The sequence below is a fragment of the Anomaloglossus baeobatrachus genome, chromosome 10 (genome assembly GCF_048569485.1).
Source record: "Anomaloglossus baeobatrachus isolate aAnoBae1 chromosome 10, aAnoBae1.hap1, whole genome shotgun sequence".
Lineage (NCBI taxonomy): Eukaryota > Metazoa > Chordata > Amphibia > Anura > Aromobatidae > Anomaloglossus > Anomaloglossus baeobatrachus.
In genome coordinates this window covers 202,418,830-202,438,929 of record NC_134362.1, presented here as the reverse complement: position 1 = coordinate 202,438,929, position 20,100 = coordinate 202,418,830, and the positions used below count along the sequence as shown (strand labels likewise).

The 20,100-nt window shown below is 44.9% G+C and overlaps 1 protein-coding gene across 4 annotated transcripts in view; it reads right to left on the bottom strand.

The window, feature by feature from the left end:
- Window positions 1-20,100, bottom strand: part of ZNF536 (zinc finger protein 536) — an 841,915-nt gene that overhangs the window by 191,007 nt on the left and 630,808 nt on the right. The window contains exon 8 of one of the 4 annotated variants that reach the window (XM_075326160.1): window positions 1,946-1,986. The exons of the other annotated variants lie outside the window; for them this stretch is intronic. Within the exon in view, the coding sequence (XP_075182275.1) occupies window positions 1,973-1,986 (14 nt within the window). The 3' untranslated portion in view covers window positions 1,946-1,972. The remainder of the gene's footprint in view (window positions 1-1,945; window positions 1,987-20,100) is intronic. 4 annotated transcript variants of the gene reach the window in all.

The following is a 20,100-nucleotide window of genomic DNA, read 5'->3' as shown; positions in this document are numbered from 1 at the left end:
TTCTTTGCCTGTGTAAATTGGATGGGTTGTTACCGACATCTGGTGAGAAATTCATGTCTATAGCAGCTTTAGAAATATATTTACTTAGAAAACTGGTGACGTGTTTAATACTTATTTGACCCACTGTATCATACATATATCAGCGCTGTTTTACCTGATGTAGACAATGTATCAATCTGTGTGTTCTTTTTAGCATTTAGGGCAGGTTTATCACTCCTGTCACTGGGTTTGTCATCAATTATATCAATGTCTGTGAGATATTTTGGATATTTCCAAGAAATGAGGATGTTGGCATTCTCCAAAATGTCTCATCTGATTGATACATATGGTGCTAACGGACCCACTGAAATTTGCCATATAACATATGGATAAATGTGTCCCAGTGTTCCTCCAACACCGAGCACAATACTATATAGAAGCCTCCGACTATTATCACTTGGTGCCCACGACTTCACAAATGTATTACTAGTATAAAATATGTGATGAGCACTATACATTTTTTTTTCCAATTTCTGCCTAAAACTTTCCTATATACTTCCCCATCGAAACGTGTAAATGTATTCTTCTGAACGATGAGTAAAGCTTAAAAGGATTATCCATCCCTTTCTTTTGCTTTAGGTGTGGTCAAAAAGGGGTGGAAAATGTCATATAAAAAATGCAATCCCTGATCGAGAGCCAGAGGAATTGAGCAGAAGTATAGCTTTATAGGAAAAGAATAAGTATAATTTTTAGTTTTTCTGTTGTTTCTATGGTTAGGAGTCCAGTGGGTGGTCCTATCGGCTGACAAAAACTTAGAGACAGGAGGCAGTCAGTCACTGTTAACATCGCCTACTGGACTCCTAAGAAAGAAAAAGCAGCAGTTTAGATCAATCTCTAAAAATGAGCTAAGTCAACCAAGAGGTGGTGTATTGAGTCTAAAAATGAGCCAAGTCAACCATGAGGTGGTGTATTGAGTCTAAAAATGAGCCAAGTCAACCAAGAGGTGGTGTATTGTGTCTAAAAATGAGCCAAGTCAACCAAGAAATGGTGTATTCTGGCTTAAAATGAGCCAAGTCAATCAAGAGGTGGTGTATTGTGTCTAAAAATGAGCCAAGCGAACTAAGAAATTTGTGTAGTGTGTCTAAAAATGAGCCAAGTCAACCAAGATATGGTGTATTGTGTTCAAAAATGAGCCAAGTCAACAAAGAGGTGGTGTATTGTGTCTAAAAATGAGCCAAGCGAACTAAGAGATAGTGTAGTGTGTCTTAAAATAAGCCAAGTGAACTAAGAAATTGTGTAGTGTGTCTTAAAATAAGCCATGTCAACCAAGAGGTGGTGTATTGTGTCTCAAAATGAGCCAAGTCAACCAAGAGGTAGTGTATTGTGTCTAAAAATGAGCCAAGTCAATCAAGAGGTGGTGTATTGTGTCTAAAAATGAGCCAAGCAAACTAAGAGATAGTGTAGTGTGTCTTAAAATAAGCCAAGAGAACTAAGAAATTGTGTAGTGTGTCTTAAAATAAGCCATGTCAACCAAGAGGTGGTATATTGTGTCTCAAAATGAGCCAACTCTACCAAGAGGTGGTATATTGTGTCTCAAAATGAGCCGAGTCAACCAAGAGGTGGTGTATTGTGTCTAATAATGAGCCATGTCAACCAGGAGGTGGTGTATTGCCTAAAAATGAGCCAAGTCAACCTAGAGGTGGTATATTGTGTCTAAAAATGAGCCAAGTCAACCAAGAGGTGGTATATTGTGCTAAAAATGAGCCACCGTATATTTTTTGGCAAATTATTTTTTTTATTTTCTAACTTTTCATGCAAAACTTAAGGCACGTAAGACGTATTAGTCATTTAACATTTAGTTTTAATTCTGTTAGTTTGATGACTATAGGCATTATTTTTTTTTTATTTCATTAGTGAAAGGGTTAAACAGAATATTTCTAGAATAAAAATGTGTAAATAATAATACCTGTCCGTATTTTCTCTTGCACGCCGGTCACTGAGAACCATCTGCCGGTAAGAGAGAACCAGTTACCATGTTGTAGAATAGGGTGATACACCGTAATACTAAATGTTACACAATATGTTAGACGCGGGAGACCTCGGGTACTGAACTGGTGCGCGGCGCGTGGTAATATTTACACTAGCGAGTTTTTTTGTGTTTGCACTGCGGCTACGACCTGAGATGATAGATGAACATATTGGAACCACGTAGCAACATTTATATTTTTAATACCACAACATGTGACGCTACCATGTGTCAGGGCAGGTCACATCTGTACGTTACATGAGAAAGTAAATATCACCAGATCCGTGAGACAGCGGAACGTACATATCGTTTCCATGGAAGACCTGACACTATCAGTGAAGGAAACTCATGCCTGGAAATAATGATCACACGTCACCACCGGGGTTTGTGGTTATTTCTGGATGGAGATCTGGGATCTTCAGACTTTCCAAATTATTAACAAAGAAATCCCAGGAAAAGGAAGTAGAGGAATCTGAAGAGGTTTTCCTCGTTCCCGCAGCACTGATTGATATTGCTACCGAAACCCAACAGGATATTGCCACCACCACTTGCTTTCTTCTCATAGAGCATAGATAGGGGTTCAGCATCATCACTGACTGGTCTGAGGCTAAACAGCCCAATACATAGAAGCTTTGATGTTCTGAATGTTCTGACACATCTCATGTTACAACCAGCGGGAGCTTTTTTTTCAGTAATTTGTGCCAGATTGACACGGAGATCTAGTGGCTGACGTGTGAGCCTTCCCCTCGCTAATCAGTGAGCTGTGGACCTGCATGATCCTGTTGCCGGTTCTCTAGTCATCCTTTCTAGGACCTTTTATGTCCGGTATGAACTACTCAAAACTGGGTGCACCCCACAAAACCTACTGTATACTGAGTTCACCCTGCAAGACCTGCCATATACTGAGTGCCCCCTGCAAGTCCTGCCGTATACTGGGTGCACCTAATAAAACCTGCTCTATAGTCAGTACACCTGCAAGACCTGCCATATACTGGGTGAACCCCACAAAATGTGCCGTATACTGGGAAAACCCCACAATAACTGCCGTATACCGGGAACCCCTCACAAGATCCACCGTATACCGGGAACAACTCACAAGACCCTTTGTATACCGGGAACACCCCACAAGACCTTCCGTATACTGGGAAAACCCCACAAGACCTGCCATATACCAGGAACCCCTCACAAGATCCACCGTGTAACGGGAAGAACTTACAAGACCCTCCGTATACCAGGAACACCCCACAAGACGCTCCGTATACCAGGAACACCTCACAAAACCTGCTGCATACTAGGAACACCCCCACAAAACCTGCCGTATACCGGGAACACCCCACAAGACCTGCCGTATACCGTGAACACCCCACAAGACCTGCCGTATACCGTCAACACGCCACAAGACCTGCCGTATACCGTCAACACGCCACAAGACTTGCCGTATACTATGAACACCCTACAAGACCTGCCGTATACCGTCAACACCCCACAAGATCCACCGTATACTGGGAACAACTTACAAGACACTCTATATACCAGGAACACCCCACAAGACCTGCCGTATACTGTGAACACCCCACAAGACCTGCCGTATACTGTGAACACCCCACAAAACGCTCCATATATATCGGGACCAAAGTCCCTTCAAGGGGGTTTCCCTGTTCCCTGGCTGCAGTTTATTTTTTTTTTAAACTTTTACCTTCCTCCCCCTCCACAGGTCCAGTGCTGAGTCTCCGCCGCTGCTTCTGGTGTTGTCTGTAGCATTGACGTGGCATTGGCAGCGCTGCAGCCAATCACTGAGGTCCGTGGTTCCAGAGTGGCTTATGCCACCAACTTGAGCACAGCTGCTGAGCGCCGCGATTGGCTGCAGCGCTGTCTGTGTGATATCAGCACTGCAGACAATAAAAGACAACGTAAGCTGTGGTGAAGACTGGACCCGGGGAGGGTGAGTAAAGCACAGTTCTTAAAAAAAAAAAAAAACAGCTGGAGATGGGGGATTTTTAAAAAAAAAGAAAAAAAACTGAAAATCCCCTTTAACTTTTTAGGGGGTTTTTTCCACTTTTTTTATGTTAAATATTCGAAGCAATTTGTCACCTGGTCTAGTAGTATTTTATTTAATCATTAAACATTCCAATTACTTTATTGGAATCATTAAAAATATTCTGGTTTTGTCTTTTTTTTTTTTTTATGTGATTGTTACAAAATTTTATCAAAAAGCCAGCACAGGAAAAAAAGACAAACCTGCCAGGTGTGAATACGCCCTAACATATATTCTGATGATTTTTCTTCTATTATTATAATTTCACTTGAGAATTCGCACGCACACAAGAAAAAAAATCTAAATCTACGAGTTAGTTTCTCGGCTCTTTACATATCCTCCAGGCAAGCAAGAGGTTAATGATTCCCCAGTAATGCAGAGCACAGAAAATATGTTTCTGTCATCAGTAACACTTCCATATAAGAGTTACAATTCAATTCAGCTGCTGCCAAAAAAATATTAATATGCTTTAAAAAAAAAACCCTACGTACTGTTTCCATTAGAATTCTATAACTCTATGTAGCCGTGATCTACGGGGATTTGTACTTATTTCTCCAAAAGCAACGGCAGCAAAACAAAAGTTACAGCGAGGAAGCTTCCGTCTAGGTTCTGATTGGGTTGATCAAGATTGACTTGAGCGAGATCCCAAAGCAGCCCGAGACCCCAAAGCAGCCCGAGATCCCAAAGCAGCCCGAGACCCCAAAGCAGCCCGAGACCCCCAAAGCAGTCCAAGATCAACAAAGCAGTCTGAGACCCCGAAGCAATCCGAGACCCCGAAGCAATCAGAGACCCCAAAGCAATCCGAGACCCCAAAGCAGTGTGAGACCCCAAAGCAGTCCGAGACCCCAAAGCAGTGTGAGACCCCAAAGCAGCCCGAGATCCCAAAGCAGCCCGAGACCCCCAAAGCAGTCCAAGATCAACAAAGCAGTCTGAGACCCCGAAGCAATCCGAGACCCCGAAGCAATCCGAGACCCCAAAGCAATCCGAGAACCCAAAGCAGTGTGAGACCCCAAAGCAGTCCGAGATCCTAAAGCAGTCCAAGATCCCAAAGCAGTGTGAGACCCCAAAGCAGTCCAAGACCCGAAAGCAGTCCGAGATCCCAAATCAGTCAGAGACCCCAAATCAATCTGAGACCCCAAAGCAGTCCGAGGCCCCAAAGCAGCCCGAGACCCCAAAGCAGTCCGAGACCCCCAAAGCAGTCCGAGACCCCCAAAGCAGTCAGAGACCCCAAAGCAGCCCGAGACCCCCAAAGCAGTCCAAGATCAACAAAGCAGTCCGAGACCCCAAAGCAATCTGAGACCCCAAAGCAGTGTGAGACCCCAAAGCAGTCCAAGATTCCAAAGCAGTGTGAGACCCCAAAGCAGTCCAAGACCCGAAAGCAGTCCGAGATCCCAAATCAGTCTGAGACCCCAAATCAATCCGAGACCCCAAAGCAGTGTAAGACCCCAAAGCAGTGTGAGACCCCAAAGTAGTCCAAGACCCCAAATCAATCTGAGACCCGAAAGCAGTGTGAGACCCCAAAGCAGTCCAAGACCCGAAAGCAGTCCGAGATCCCAAATCAGTCCGAGACCCCAAATCAATGCGAGACCCCAAAGCAGTGTGAGACCCCCAAAGCAGTCCAAGACCCCAAAGCAGTCCGAGACCCCAAAGCAGTTCGAGACCCCAGAGCAGTCCGAGACTCCAAAATTGTATGAGTGCTCTGGGGCCGACCCATAATGTGATGATCTATACGTCTGCTCTGCTTATATTGGGCAGGATTGGAGGGAGCATTAATGGGATTGGGTTCATTATGGTTAAAGAAGTTAAAAACAGGTCTGAACCCTGTGAAAAAAAAATTTCATCAAGTGGATAATCCCTTTAAGGTGAAAGTGAGCAGTCCAGAGGTTTAGCTTGGCTTTCTTTTACCAAACGTTGTGCTGCCCTAACCTGGAAATCTAGTGCACAGGCAAAATGACACGTAGCTGCTTGGCACAACCCTCCATCGTGTCACCCAAAAGAAGCCACCTTGGCTCCATCCCTGGAACAAATATACATGACGTGTTCTCTGGTTCAAGTGTCCAGGCAAAATGAAGAGTAGCTTGTTGACATAATCCACCATCGTGGCACCCAAAAGAAGCCACCTAAGCTCAATCCCTGGAGCCCCCCTTACAGGATGTAATGTATGACTTTGAACACATAGTTTGATGTTCTCTGGTTCAAGAGCCCAGGCAAATTGAAGAGTAGCTTTTTGGCACAACCCTCCACTGTGAAACTCAAGAGAAACCACCTTCACTCCATCCCTGGAGTCCCCATATGGGATATACAGTACTGTGTGACTCCAAACACATAGTTTGATGTTCTCTGGTTCAAGCGCCCAGGCAAAATGAAGAGTAGCTTGTTGGCATAACCAACCATCGTGGCACCCAAAAGAAGCCACCTAAGCCCCATCCCTGGAGCCCCCATACAGGATGTATTGTCTGACTTCAAACCCATAGTTTGATGTTCTCTGGTTCAAGAGTCCAGGCAAATTGAAGAGTAGCTTTTTGGCACAACCCTCCACTGTGAAACTCCAAGAGAAACCACCTTCACTCCATCCCTGGAGCCCCCATATGGGATGTACAGTACTGTGGGACTCCAAACCCATAGTTTGATGTTCTCTGGTTCAAGAGTCCAGGCAAAATAAAGAGTAGCTTGTTGACATAACCAACCATCTTGGCACCCAAAAAAAGCCACCTAAGCTCAATCCCTGGAGCCCCCATATGGGATTTACTGTATGACTTTGAATACATAGTTTGATGTTCTCTGGTTCAAGAGCCCAGGCAAAATGAAGAGTAGCTTGTTGACACAACCCTCCACCATGGCACCCAAAAGAAGCCACCTAAGCTCCATCCCTGGAGCCCCCATACGGGATGTACTGTATGACTCCAAACTCATAGTTTGATGTTCTCTGGTTCAAGAGCCAGGCAAAATGAAGAGTAGCTTGTTGGCACAACCCTCCACCATGGCACCCAAAAGAAACCACCTTAGCGCCATCCCTGGATCCCCCATACCAGATGTACTGTATGACTCCGAATACATAATTTAATGTCCTCTGTCAACATTTTATGCTTCTTCTGCAAATTATAATTTTTTGTAGACCTATATGTATTTCTGCCAAGGTGAATATAGTCTACATTGCCCATATGGTCATGCTGCAGCTAATATTAGTCCACCTCTTTCTATTCTTGCACTTTGCATGGCTTTTTCTGACAATATTTGTATGAATTATTAGGGTATGTTCCCACGTTGCAGATTTTCTGCACCTAAAACTGCATCTCTTAGCAGGAAAAAACGCTGCTGGAAAAAAAAACGTGCGTTTTTGCATTTTTCGATGCAGTTTTTTTTTTGCATTTTAATAGGAAAATTGCTGGAAAAACGCTGAAACAATTAACATGGCAATGGTTTGATGCTGATTTTTTTTTATGCAACGTCTGCACAGCACTAAAGGATTCTCATAGACTTTACTGGGATGCGTTTTCCTTTGCAGATAGTATAAAATCTGCAAGAAAAAAAACGCAGCGTGTGCACACAGCCAAACTATTTATTTGAGGAGCAAAGCAGAAAATGTTGCAGCGATGCCTTTAAATTCTTGCATTTCTGCTAATACTTGTGACTTGACCAACCCAGACCACGCTTAAGTCATATTTCTACATATAACCGGCTACATTTGAGGTTTCCATTCATCCTGAAGATAAAGATAATTTAGTTACAGTTCTAAACTGAAGAAATCACATTTTCCAGCACTTACAAGGACATTAGCGACGTGATCATTGTGTCTGAATTCAGCTGCAGCAGTCGGAGGGTCCGCAATGTACATGTCAATAAGGACACATTAGTGGCTGTTAGATGTTTGCGGACCTAAAATAGTCACTGTCTTTGCAACAACGTTGCACCAATCAATAGTACATGGAAATATAAGAAACTTTGTAAATACATCTTAACAGAGAAATATGCTTCTTTCTCCATTTATGAGCCACTTCTCCTCCCCGTCCCTCAATTTCTCCTGCGGGTACAAGGTTCTTCTGTGCAGTTCTGCATTATATGCGGAAATTCTGCAGGTAAAAGACCCATATGGGTTTTGGTGCATTTTACATATGCAGCAAAAACTCACATTCGGCACCAAATGATGTCAATGCCAGGACGTTTAAAAAACAAAACAGTTTTATTTAAAGGCACAACAAATAGAAAAAATGCAATAAAAATGCAGAGTAAAAAACGCAAGTAAACTAAGGTGCAGAAATTCTGCATAATTAAAAACTCAATGGATACTGGGCACGGAAACGTAGTTTATACAGTTGCCAATTGAAGTCGATGCAGAGGGGAAAAGGAAAGAGGCAAAGAAATATCCAGATGTGGTGATGCTTTCTAGTAAGTATTTATATCACCCCAGTTATGGATTTACAGCTACACTGCTCAGTAACTGTAATGTCCTCCATGCTGCTGCTGCTGCTTTGCAGTAACAATTTTATCTCATCCCGGTGGTAGATTTACAGCTACACTGCTCAGTCCTGCCATATAATGTCCTCCATGCTGCTGCTGCTTTTTAGTAACAATTTTATCTCATCCCGGGGGTTAGATGTACAGCTACACGGCTTAGTCCTGCCGTATAATGTCCTCCATGCTGCTGCTGCTTTTTAGTAACAATTTTATCTCATCCCGGGGGTTAGATGTACAGCTACACGGCTTAGTCCTGCTGTATAATGTCCTCCATGCTGCTGCTTTTTAGTAACAATTGTATCTCATCACAGCTATACTGCTTAGTCCTGCCGTATAATGTCCTCCATGCTGCTGCTGCTCCTGCTTTTTAGTAACACGTGTATCTCAATCCCGGTGGTAGATTCACAGCTACACTGCTCAGTCCTTTAGTGTAATGTCCTCCATGTTGCTGCTGCTGCTTTTTAGTACCAATTTTATCTCATCCCGGTGATAGATTCACAGCTACACTGCTCAGTTCTGCCGGATAATGTCCTCCATGCTGCTGCTCCTGCCTTTTAGTAACACTTGTATCTCAATCCCGGTGATAGATTCACAGCTACACTGCTCAGTTCTGCCGGATAATGTCCTCCATGCTGCTGCTCCTGCCTTTTAGTAACACTTGTATCTCAATCCCGGTGGTAGATTCACAGCTACACTGCTCAGTCCTGCCGTGTAATGTCCTCCATGCTACTGCTCCTGCTTTTTAGTACTAATTTTATCTCGTCCCGGTGATAGATTCACAGCTACACTGCTCTGTCCTGCCGTATAATGTCCTCCATGCTGCTGCTTTTTAGTAACATATTTATCTCATCCCGGTGGTAGATTCACAGCTACACTGCTTAGTCCTGGCGTATAATGTCCTCCATGCTGCGGCTGTTTTTTAGTAACAATTTTATATCATCCTGGTGGTAGATTCACAGCTACACTGCTCAGTTCTGGTGTATAATGTCCTCCATACTGCTGCCTCTGAACATTTACTACAGAGAGATCTATAGCAGTATTCCCACATCTCTTTGTGTGCTGTATATAGGAGACATCATAGCAGCAAGTTTACACCCACTAGCTCAGAGACAACAGCATATTAGAGAATGCAAACAGCCAAGAGGAAACTGTGAAAAATGCAGGATACAAGTCATATCATGGCCAGGATTAGTGTTATTTCTAATGAACATGCACACGGAGTCTTAGGGTACGTGCGTTTTGGATGCAGCATGCTTCAGTAGGTCAGGACCCACAGCATCCAGGACGTAGTGAGTCCTGGTCGTGGGCACATACCCTTAAGCCTGTTTTACACGTTAAGATTAAGCATACGATATCGTATGCGATCGTAACCGCCCCCATCGTATGTGCGGCACGTTCAAATTGTTGAACGTGTCGCACAAACGATTTTTTACCGTCACATGTACTTACCCGTCCATACGACCTCGATGTGGGCGGCGAACATCCACTTCCTGAAGTGGGAGGGACGTTCGGCGTCACATCGACATCACGCGGCAGCCAGCCAATAGAAGCGGAAGGGCGGAGATGAGCGGGACTTAAACATCCCACCCACCTCCTTTCTTCCACATTGCCAGCGGGAGCCGCGAGACGCAGGTAAGCTGTGTTCATCGTTCCTGGGGTGTCACACAGAGCGACGTGTGCTGACTCGGGAACACTAAACAACCGGAGCACAGAAGGACGTTCGATATTTTGAAAATGAGCGACGTGTCAACGAGCAACGATAAGGTGAGTATTTTTGCTCATTTACAGTCGCTCTTTTGTGTTATACGCTATGATATGTCAAACGAGGCCGGATGTGCGTCACTAACGACGTGACCCCGACAACATATCGTTTAATATATCGTAGCGTGTAAAGCGCCCTTTAGAGTCTCCTTACATGAGACAATGTAGCAATGACCGCACTTCTTCCCCTTTTAGAAAGACGTCGTTTTTGCTGGGGTCAGTGCCATTTTTAAGTAGCTGTTTTGGGTACTGTTCATTGGCTTTCTTCTATGGAATTCATTATCCTGGGAATAATTTGTTTTTACCCACAAGTCATAAAAATGTCAGGAAAAGGAAAGAAATAAAATGTAGCAATTTCCACACCTGCTGACTGCTGGGAGTAGAAGTGTTGCTAAACGTATTGTCCTATATGGGACATTGTGAGCCCCACCAACATGTCCCAATACCATCTGCATGGGCTCGTATTCTCAGCCATTTTTTGGTAAGGATTGGCCAGGACTTGAAATCCTCCCTGTTTTCTGTTACATTTCCTTCTTCTTATTTCTCCATATTTCATCATTTCTCGACATTTCTTTAATCAAAAATCTGCGGCGTAATTGAACATTAATTGCCAAAAATTAAAATTCAAATGAGTTCTTGGCTTTGTGCTTTGGGGGTGACGTTACCTGCTGAAACACGTCTCGTTCTCCATGATAAATACTTTTTAAATAACGCTTATTTCTACCTTGCCGGAGCCGTGCCAGCCTCTCTATAGACGCCCGCGCCCGTCCAAGGTCTATACGTTGGAAGCGTCTGTCTTTTGCACCTCCGTCACGCTCGGTAAACAGTCTCCACCTTTAATTCCTAGGAATTAGCAAGACAAAATGTAATTTTCAAGTCTTGTTCTCCATCATGATATGTTTCTCTTTCAGAACACGGCGCTGTCATATTTTCCTACTGTGCCAGCTGTTCGTGTTCCTGCCACCATAGCAACCGCTGTGAGTTGGTTGAGTGTAGTGCCAGCCAATTGGGCACCTGTGCTAGCCCCCCGCACCCCTTGGACCCCCCCGCACCCCCTCCACCTGCCCAACCTGCTAGTCGCTGTTGTTTTATTTCGGCGTAATGAGTATATCAGTTTACCGGGTAGATTTGCCCCCGGTAACATCAGGAACCCTGAAATATGCAGCTGTGGTGGCGAGAATGGCTATCTCCCCGCCAGAGGAGCAATCAGCAAAGGTCAGCCAGGATTAAATGCACCGCGGCGGCCACGGCGGACCCCTAATAAGGGTAGGGGCTTTGTTCAAATCTAAATGTCATGAAGGAAGGGCAGCTGAGATCACAGCTCCGGAGCTTGTATAGTCTGCTGATATTAATGTAGCCATCAAAACATCATCTGCTACAATGTAGCAGAATCCCAACCCATTGATTTACTACCGAAGTCATGTTTTATAGGAGGCAGATGTCAAGAAAAGTTTGTGCGCTCTGAAATGCTCTGGGGAGACAAGGTATATAGCACATAATCCATGTATACTGTGCATATAAAGGTGAGTAATGCATATACACCAGAGCGCATATATATTATATATATATATATATATATATATATATATATATTTTATATCCTATATATATATATATATAAAATATATATTTTATATATATATATATATATATATATTATATATATTTTATATATATATATATATAAAATATATATTTTATATATATATATTATATGTTTTATATATATATATATATATATATATATATATATATATATATATATATATATATATATATATATATATTATATATATTTTATATATATATATTATATATATTTTATATATATATATATATATATATTTTTATATATATATATATATATATATATATATATATATATACAATCATGTGTGCAGAAGAATGCAACCACTATGGTGCTACTGGAACGTGGCAGCTGGATCAGGTATTAATATAATTTATATATATATATATATATATATATATATATATATATATATATATATACAGTTAGGTCCAGAAATGTTTGGACAGTGACACAATTTTGGCGAGTTGGGCTCTGCATGCCACCACATTGGATTTGAAATGAAACCTCTACAACAGAATTCAAGTGCAGATTGTAACGTTTAATTTGAAGGTTTGAACAAAAATATCTGATAGAAATTGTAGGAATTGTCACATTTCTTTACAAACACTCCACATTTTAGGAGGTCAAAAGTAATTGGACAAATAAACCAAACCCAAACAAAATATTTTTATTTTCAATATTTTGTTGCGAATCCTTTGGAGGCAATCACTGCCTTAAGTCTGGAACCCATGGACATCACCAAACGCTGGGTTTCCTCCTTCTTAATGCTTTGCCAGGCCTTTACAGCCGCAGCCTTCAGGTCTTGCTTGTTTGTGGGTCTTTCCGTCTTAAGTCTGGATTTGAGCAAGTGAAATGCATGCTCAATTGGGTTAAGATCTGGTGATTGACTTGGCCATTGCAGAATGTTCCACTTTTTTGCACTCATGAACTCCTGGGTAGCTTTGGCTGTATGCTTGGGGTCATTGTCCATCTGTACTATGAAGCGCCGTCCGATCAACTTTGCGGAATTTGGCTGAATCTGGGCTGAAAGTATATCCCGGTACACTTCAGAATTCATCCGGCTACTCTTGTCTGCTGTTATGTCATCAATAAACACAAGTGACCCAGTGCCATTGAAAGCCATGCATGCCCATGCCATCACGTTGCCTCCACCATGTTTTACAGAGGATGTGGTGTGCCTTGGATCATGTGCCGTTCCCTTTCTTCTCCAAACTTTTTTCTTCCCATCATTCTGGTACAGGTTGATCTTTGTCTCATCTGTCCATAGAATACTTTTCCAGAACTGAGCTGGCTTCATGAGGTGTTTTTCAGCAAATGTAACTCTGGCCTGTCTATTTTTGGAATTGATGAATGGTTTGCATCTAGATGTGAACCCTTTGTATTTACTTTCATGGAGTCTTCTCTTTACTGTTGACTTAGAGACAGATACACCTACTTCACTGAGAGTGTTCTGGACTTCAGTTGATGTTGTGAACGGGTTCTTCTTCACCAAAGAAAGTATGCGGCGATCATCCACCACTGTTGTCATCCGTGGACGTCCAGGCCTTTTTGAGTTCCCAAGCTCACCAGTCCATTCCTTTTTTCTCAGAATGTACCCGACTGTTGATTTTGCTACTCCAAGCATGTCTGCTATCTCTCTGATGGATTTTTTCTTTTTTTTCAGCCTCAGGATGTTCTGCTTCACCTCAATTGAGAGTTCCTTAGACCGCATGTTGTCTGGTCACAGCAACAGCTTCCAAATGCAAAACCACACACCTGTAATCAACCCCAGACCTTTTAACTACTTCATTGATTACAGGTTAACGAGGGAGACGCCTTCAAAGTTAATTGCAGCCCTTAGAGTCCCTTGTCCAATTACTTTTGGTCCCTTGAAAAAGAGGAGGCTATGCATTACAGAGCTATGATTCCTAAACCCTTTCTCCGATTTGGATGTGAAAGCTCTCATATTGCGGCTGGGAGTGTGCACTTTCAGCCCATATTATATATAGAATTGTATTTCTGAACATGTTTTTGTAAACAGCTAAAATAACAAAACTTGTGTCACTGTCAAAATATTTCTGGACCTAACTGTATATATATATATCATGTGTGCAGAAGAATGCAACCACTATGGTGCTACTGGAACGTGGCAGCCTGGATCAGGTAGTAATGGGGCGTGTGCAGACCCACTGGAAAATCAATAAAAAATTAGGTTCTATATGTGCAATAGTAAAAGCACATTCACACTGTGACCACTCCACAGACAAAACACGAGAAAAACACAAAATGACCATATACCCAATACTAAGTAAATAGTAGTTGTAGCGTCCGGTCCCGGCACAGCGCCCCCCGCATGCTCCCGCTCTCATGCCTCGACAGGGGCCCCGTTTCCCTCACCTGTCCCATACGCCTCGTTCCTGCCCCGGGGTCTGCCGCAGCCTTCTCCGGCTTCCAGGCCACACACAGGGTGTCCGCGACCTTCTTAACGGGCTGGTATCCTATTACCCGGAAGCGATCCTTAAGGTCAGCAATCACCCTAAAGTTATTTAAGGCACTCTTCCCTTAGGGGAGGTGCCTGAGCAAGCTTGCCTGTCCGTAGTGCGTTGCTAGTTCTCAGGTCTCATACCAGTTACTGTGGCTAGTCCTGTGTCACATGTTCTAGTACCAGTTATTGGCACCCACTAACACGTGTCTCTTCCCAGAGCTTGCTGGTACCACCTCTTCCGAGCTGCTACGTCTGAGCCACCATCTCTGTCCTGCCACGTCCAGGACACCACGTCCTGTTGCCACGTCGGAGATTTCTGTTCGTAAAGATCGATACCATTGGTGCTGACAGTTGTGCATTTAGGCACCCTGGGGCTGCACCTGACAATCCCTGTATAGGGGTTAGCTTAAGGTTAGTTTTTCCAGGGGAGTCCAGTGAGTCCACCTCCAGACACTCGCTGCCCCTCGGCGGCCAATAATAATAGTAATACATAGGATACTTAATTAACACTGATCAAAAAGCGTAAAAGCCATCCCATCGTGACAAGCTATGCTCAGTCCAGACGTTCATACTCTAGTATTAAAGAACTGACCTGTGTCAGTGACATCAATGTGAATAAGGGCAGAGAAAAGCAGGGCCCAACTGCAGACACCTGTCCATGGTAAACTATAAAGATGCAAATTCTAGCCCCCCTGAACGTGTGTTTGATGATGGAACATTCTGGCATCACACCCAAGCAGCCATTAAGAGGAGCTACTTGCCTGGAGGTTTCCGTGGTTCTCAAAATGACCAAACAATCTCCTTTTCCTTGGGGTCTTCTGGACGTTTTTTCTAATTGCTGCCCATTATTTTAAAAACGGAAAGTTACACGTCTTTTTCCGGTAGTTATGGAGACCCATGAAGTTAGCAAGAAAAGTGTGTGAGGAATTAACCTAAGGGTTATGGAAAGTAGATGGGAGGCAAAGAACTCAAACCCCAAATGGTTAGGGGGGTCTGGACATGATGTAAGTTTTTCCAATAAATTCTTGAGAATCTTTGCCAAGCCCAAAAGTATTTCAATACCTTTGTTCTCTGGTCTAGATAGATATCAAGTGGGGTCAGAAGCCCTTTGTGATGGCATTTTGTGAAGCCTTGACCCGTCTACAGGCACTATGTATAGATTGTCTAGGTTCTCGCCTACCGTGGAAACCTTCAAAAGGAATCTGAACACCCATCTTTTTCGACAAGCCTACAACCTGCAGTAACCCTCAGTCCACCCTAGTGTTGCACGACCAGTTCTACCCTCACCTACTGTATCCTCAACCCCTTCCCTGTAGACTGTGAGCACTTGCGGGCAGGGTCCTCTCTCCTCCTGTACCCTCACCCATCCCCTGTGTACTGTGAGCCCTCGCGGGCAAGGTTCTCTCTCCTCCTGTACCCTCACCCATCCTCTGTCTACTGTGAGCTCTTGCTGGCAGGGTCCTCTCTCCTCCTGTACCCTCACCCATCCTCTATCTACTGTGAGCTCTTGCTGGCAGGGTCCTCTCTCCTCCTGTACCCTCACCCATCCTCTATCTACTGTGAGCTCTTGCTGGCAGGGTCCTCTCTCCTCCTGTACCCTCACCCATCCTTTGTCTACTGTGAGCCCTCGCGAGTAGCGTCCTCTCTCCTCCTGTACCCTCACCCATCTTCTGTCTACTGTGAGCCCTCGCGGGCAAGGTCCTCTCTACTTCTGTACCCTCACCCATCCTTTGTCTACTGTGAGTCCTCGCGAGCAGGGTCCTCTCTCCTCCTGTATTCTCACCTATTCCCTGTAGACTCTGAGCCCTCGAGGGCAGAGTCCTCTCTCCTCCTCTACCCTCACCTATCCTTTGTCTACTGTGAGTCCTCGCGAGCAGGGTCCTCTCTCCTCCTGTATCCTCATCCATTCCCTGTAAACTATGAGCCCTCGATATCAGGATCCTCTCTCCTCCTGTACCCTCACCCATCCTCTGGCTATTGTGAGCCTTCATAGGCAGGGTCCTCTCTCCTTCTGTACCCTCACCCATCCTCTGGCTATTGTGAGCCTTCATAGGCAAGGTCCTCTCTCCTCCTGTGCCTTGAAATGTTCTCGATTATTGTACTTGTCTATGTATGCCCCTTTTTCACATGTAAATGGAATAAATGGTGTTATAATAATAATAAATAATAACAACATGGTGGTCATTATCGTAGGAGTGATGTAAATCTGGATATCCACTTTGGTACTTGTAGTGGCACGAATCTTGTTAGGGCATTCCATGGACAGGTTGTACAGAATAGCTAGAGAGACAGGTGGATCTGGCTATTCACATACCTCTGCCCAAGGGTATGTCTCATGTGTTAAGAAGGAGACTGAAAAGAAGGGAGAATATCCAAAAAAGTTTCTTCTAAAAAATATCTTTTAATTCATGACAAGAGTAAAAACTTGGAATGGACATCCATCAAAAATGCAAAATTAAAAACACAATGTAGCTGATGCAGACAAGACGGACACTGATTGTTTGTCAAATGGTCAGTGTGTGGAGGTTTGTAACCCCTCCAGAAGGAACCTCAGAGAGAGGGGTTGTGTGTGGTGACCGGGGTCAGTGAGTGGAGAGGGAGGTACCTCCACTGGGATACTCCTGTGGAGAAGGAGTATCCAACCCTGTGCAGACATACTGCAGAGTATACCGTATTTGTGTCCTGTGAAGCCAAAGGAAAGCTTGTGAGTGCAGTTTATGTGCTGTATAATAAATGGCTGACCTTTTTAAATAAGTAGTGGTCCTGTCGTTACATCGTAGAGCAAGCAGAGTGAGTAATCCCATAACATTATTTATATATCATATTAGTGTAGAATAGCAGAACCGCTCGTTTAATGGTCACCTGCACTACCGGGAAAAAGAATAATAACTGTGCCATCTTAATGAGCTACAAACCCATCCCTGCTTTACCTTACCACCAGGCTCCAGGTGAATGTACATTGCCTGGGTCCTGTAGCTGTATCTTATGGTGGTGTAATGGCAGGCCACCCACTAAGCAGGACCCCGAGGTACCCCGAAACCCTTTAACACCTATACAGGGATCTGGAATTACTGCAGGGTCCAGGGGTTCACTACCTAAGGTAGGCTGCAGTCCAGAGACAGGGATAGTCGCCGGGCAAGGTCTAAACCAGAACGTCAGCAAGGTACAAAATGGGAAGGCAAAGGGAATGTCCAGAAAACAGGCTGAGGTCAAACCTAAATGTCAGGCGAGGTACAGAAGAGCAGGCAAGGAGGAATGTCTGGAAAACAGGCCGAGGTCCAAACTGGGACGTCAGGCGAGGTACAAAGCAGCAGGCAGAAGGGATGTCAATAAACAAAGCCGAGTTCATAGGAGACATAAAGCAAGGTGCACAGTACCAGGAAGGATGTGGCTCACAGCAACACAAGACTAAATCTGGCAAAGATCCAAGCACACTGAAGGGTATAAAAAGAGTGTGGTGCCTTCCATAGGCTGGAGTAGGAGCAGATACTAGCTGGAAGGCACATACCCCTACAGTCAGTCAGCAGTACTGCAAGTTCTAGCCAGACCAAGCCTGGTGAATGTGCGGCGACTCCACCCACCAGAGCCCCAGGAACTGACTTCTCCCCATCACCAGCACAGCCTGCAGTGTGAGCAGAGCAGCGGCTGGTGATCGGGGTAGATGTCACCGGAGCAGGCCCTGGTGGAGACGTGACAGTAGAGCGGCGCCTGGTGACCAGGGCAGACGTCACCGGAGCAGGCTCTGGTGGAGACGTGACGGTGGAGCAGCGTCTGGTGACCAGGACAAACGTCACCGGAGCAGGCCCCGGTGTAGACGTAACAGTAGAGCAGCGCCTGGTGACCGGGACAGATGTCACCGGAGCAGGCCCTGGTGGAGACGTGACAGTAGAGCGGCGCCTGGTGACCGGGACAGACGTCACCGGAGCAGGCCCTGGTGTAGATGTGACAGCAGAGCGGCACCCAGTGAGCGAGGAAGACATCACCGGAGCAGGCCCTGGTGGAGACGTGACAGTAGAGCAGCGCCTGGTGATCGGGGCAGACGTCACCAGAGCAGGCCCTGGTGTAGATGTGACAGTAGAGCGGCGCCTGGTGACCGGGACAGACGTCACCGGAGCAGGCCCTGGTGTAGGCGTGACAGTAGAGCGGCACCTGGTGACCAGGGCAGACGTCACCGGAGCAGGCCTTGGTAGAGACATGACAGTAGAGCAGCGCCTGGTGACCAGGGCAGACGTCACCGGAGCAGGCCCTGGTGGAGACATGACAGTAGAGCGGCGCCTGGTGACCAAGGCAGATGTCACCAGAGCAGGCCCTGGTTGAGACGTGACAGTAGAGCGGCGCCTGGTGACCGGAGCACACGTCACCGGAGCAGACCCTGGTGTAGACGTGACAGTAGAGCAGGGCCTGGTGACCGGGACAGATGTCACCAGAGCAGGCCCTGGTGGAGACGTGACAGTACAGCGGGGCCTGGTGACCGGGACAGACGTCACCGGAGCAGGCCCTGGTGGAGACGTGACAGGTGGCCGATGAGTGCGAGCCACCGCCATATCTTGTTGACCACAATATACAAATATGTTTATTGGAGCGAGTTAATATGTGCACAATGTGCTTATCTATAGTTTTTGATGGATCGGCAGATAAAGTTGCAGAATTTAGAGAATTAATGCAAAAAAAAAAACTGTTTCATGGCAAATCTGGCTGTGCTTCATACGTTTGGCTCTATATATAGCTTGTACAGTAAATGCATTAGTTACACTGTCTACCTCTCATGCTGTCCATTAGGAATGCCTCTCTGAAGAGGTTAATAGTGTATGGCTAGGATTTTATTCTTCCTGTATGGGAATGTTGTCAAGTGTACCCATGGGTCATCAGACACTTACAAAAACAGGTTCATTCACAATGACCATTCATGCGTGTAGTCTGGGACACGGACCATAAGAGGCAGCCACGTGACCACGCTATCCACGCTGAGCCCTAATACTGACATACTCACAGTACTAGAATATGACTGCGCCGTGTACATATGCCAGCTGTACATACATACATACATACATACAGTGGGGCTTGAAAGTTTGTGAACCATTCATTCATTCATTCCATATTTATGCATAAATCTGACCTAAAACTAGATTTGCACACAGGTCCTACAAGTAAAGAGAAGCAAAATGAAGGAAGTCAAAAATATTAGACTTGGTTGTTGTTTTCGAGGAATATAAGCCAGTATGACGTCTGTGAACCGTTAAGATTAGTAGATAATTTGAAGGTAAAATTCTCAATTGGTGGGATGACAATTGGGTAGGAGTCAGGTGGGTAATATTCTCCTGCCATTCACTAACCCAAAACCCAGAGAAGCGCGATCTGTCATGCCACTGGACGTTTCCACTGATCCAGAGTCCAGCTTTTCACCACACCATCTGATGCTCTGCATTGTGCTTGGTGATGTACGGCTCAGCACTGTGCTTGGTGATGTACAGCTCAGCATTGTGCTTGGTGATGCATTGTGCTTGGTGATGTACAGCTCGGCATTGTGCTTGGTCATGTACAGCTCAGCACTGTGCTTGGTGATGCATTGTGCTTGGTGATGCATTGTGCTTGGTGATGTACGGCTCGGCATTGTGCTTGGTCATGTACAGCTCAGCACTGTGCTTGGTGATGCATTGTGCTTGGTGATGCATTGTGCTTGGTGATGTACAGCTCAGCATTGTGCTTGGTGATGCATTGTGCTTGGTGATGTACAGCTCGGCATTGTGCTTGGTGATGCATTGTGATTGGTGATGTACGGCTCGGCATTG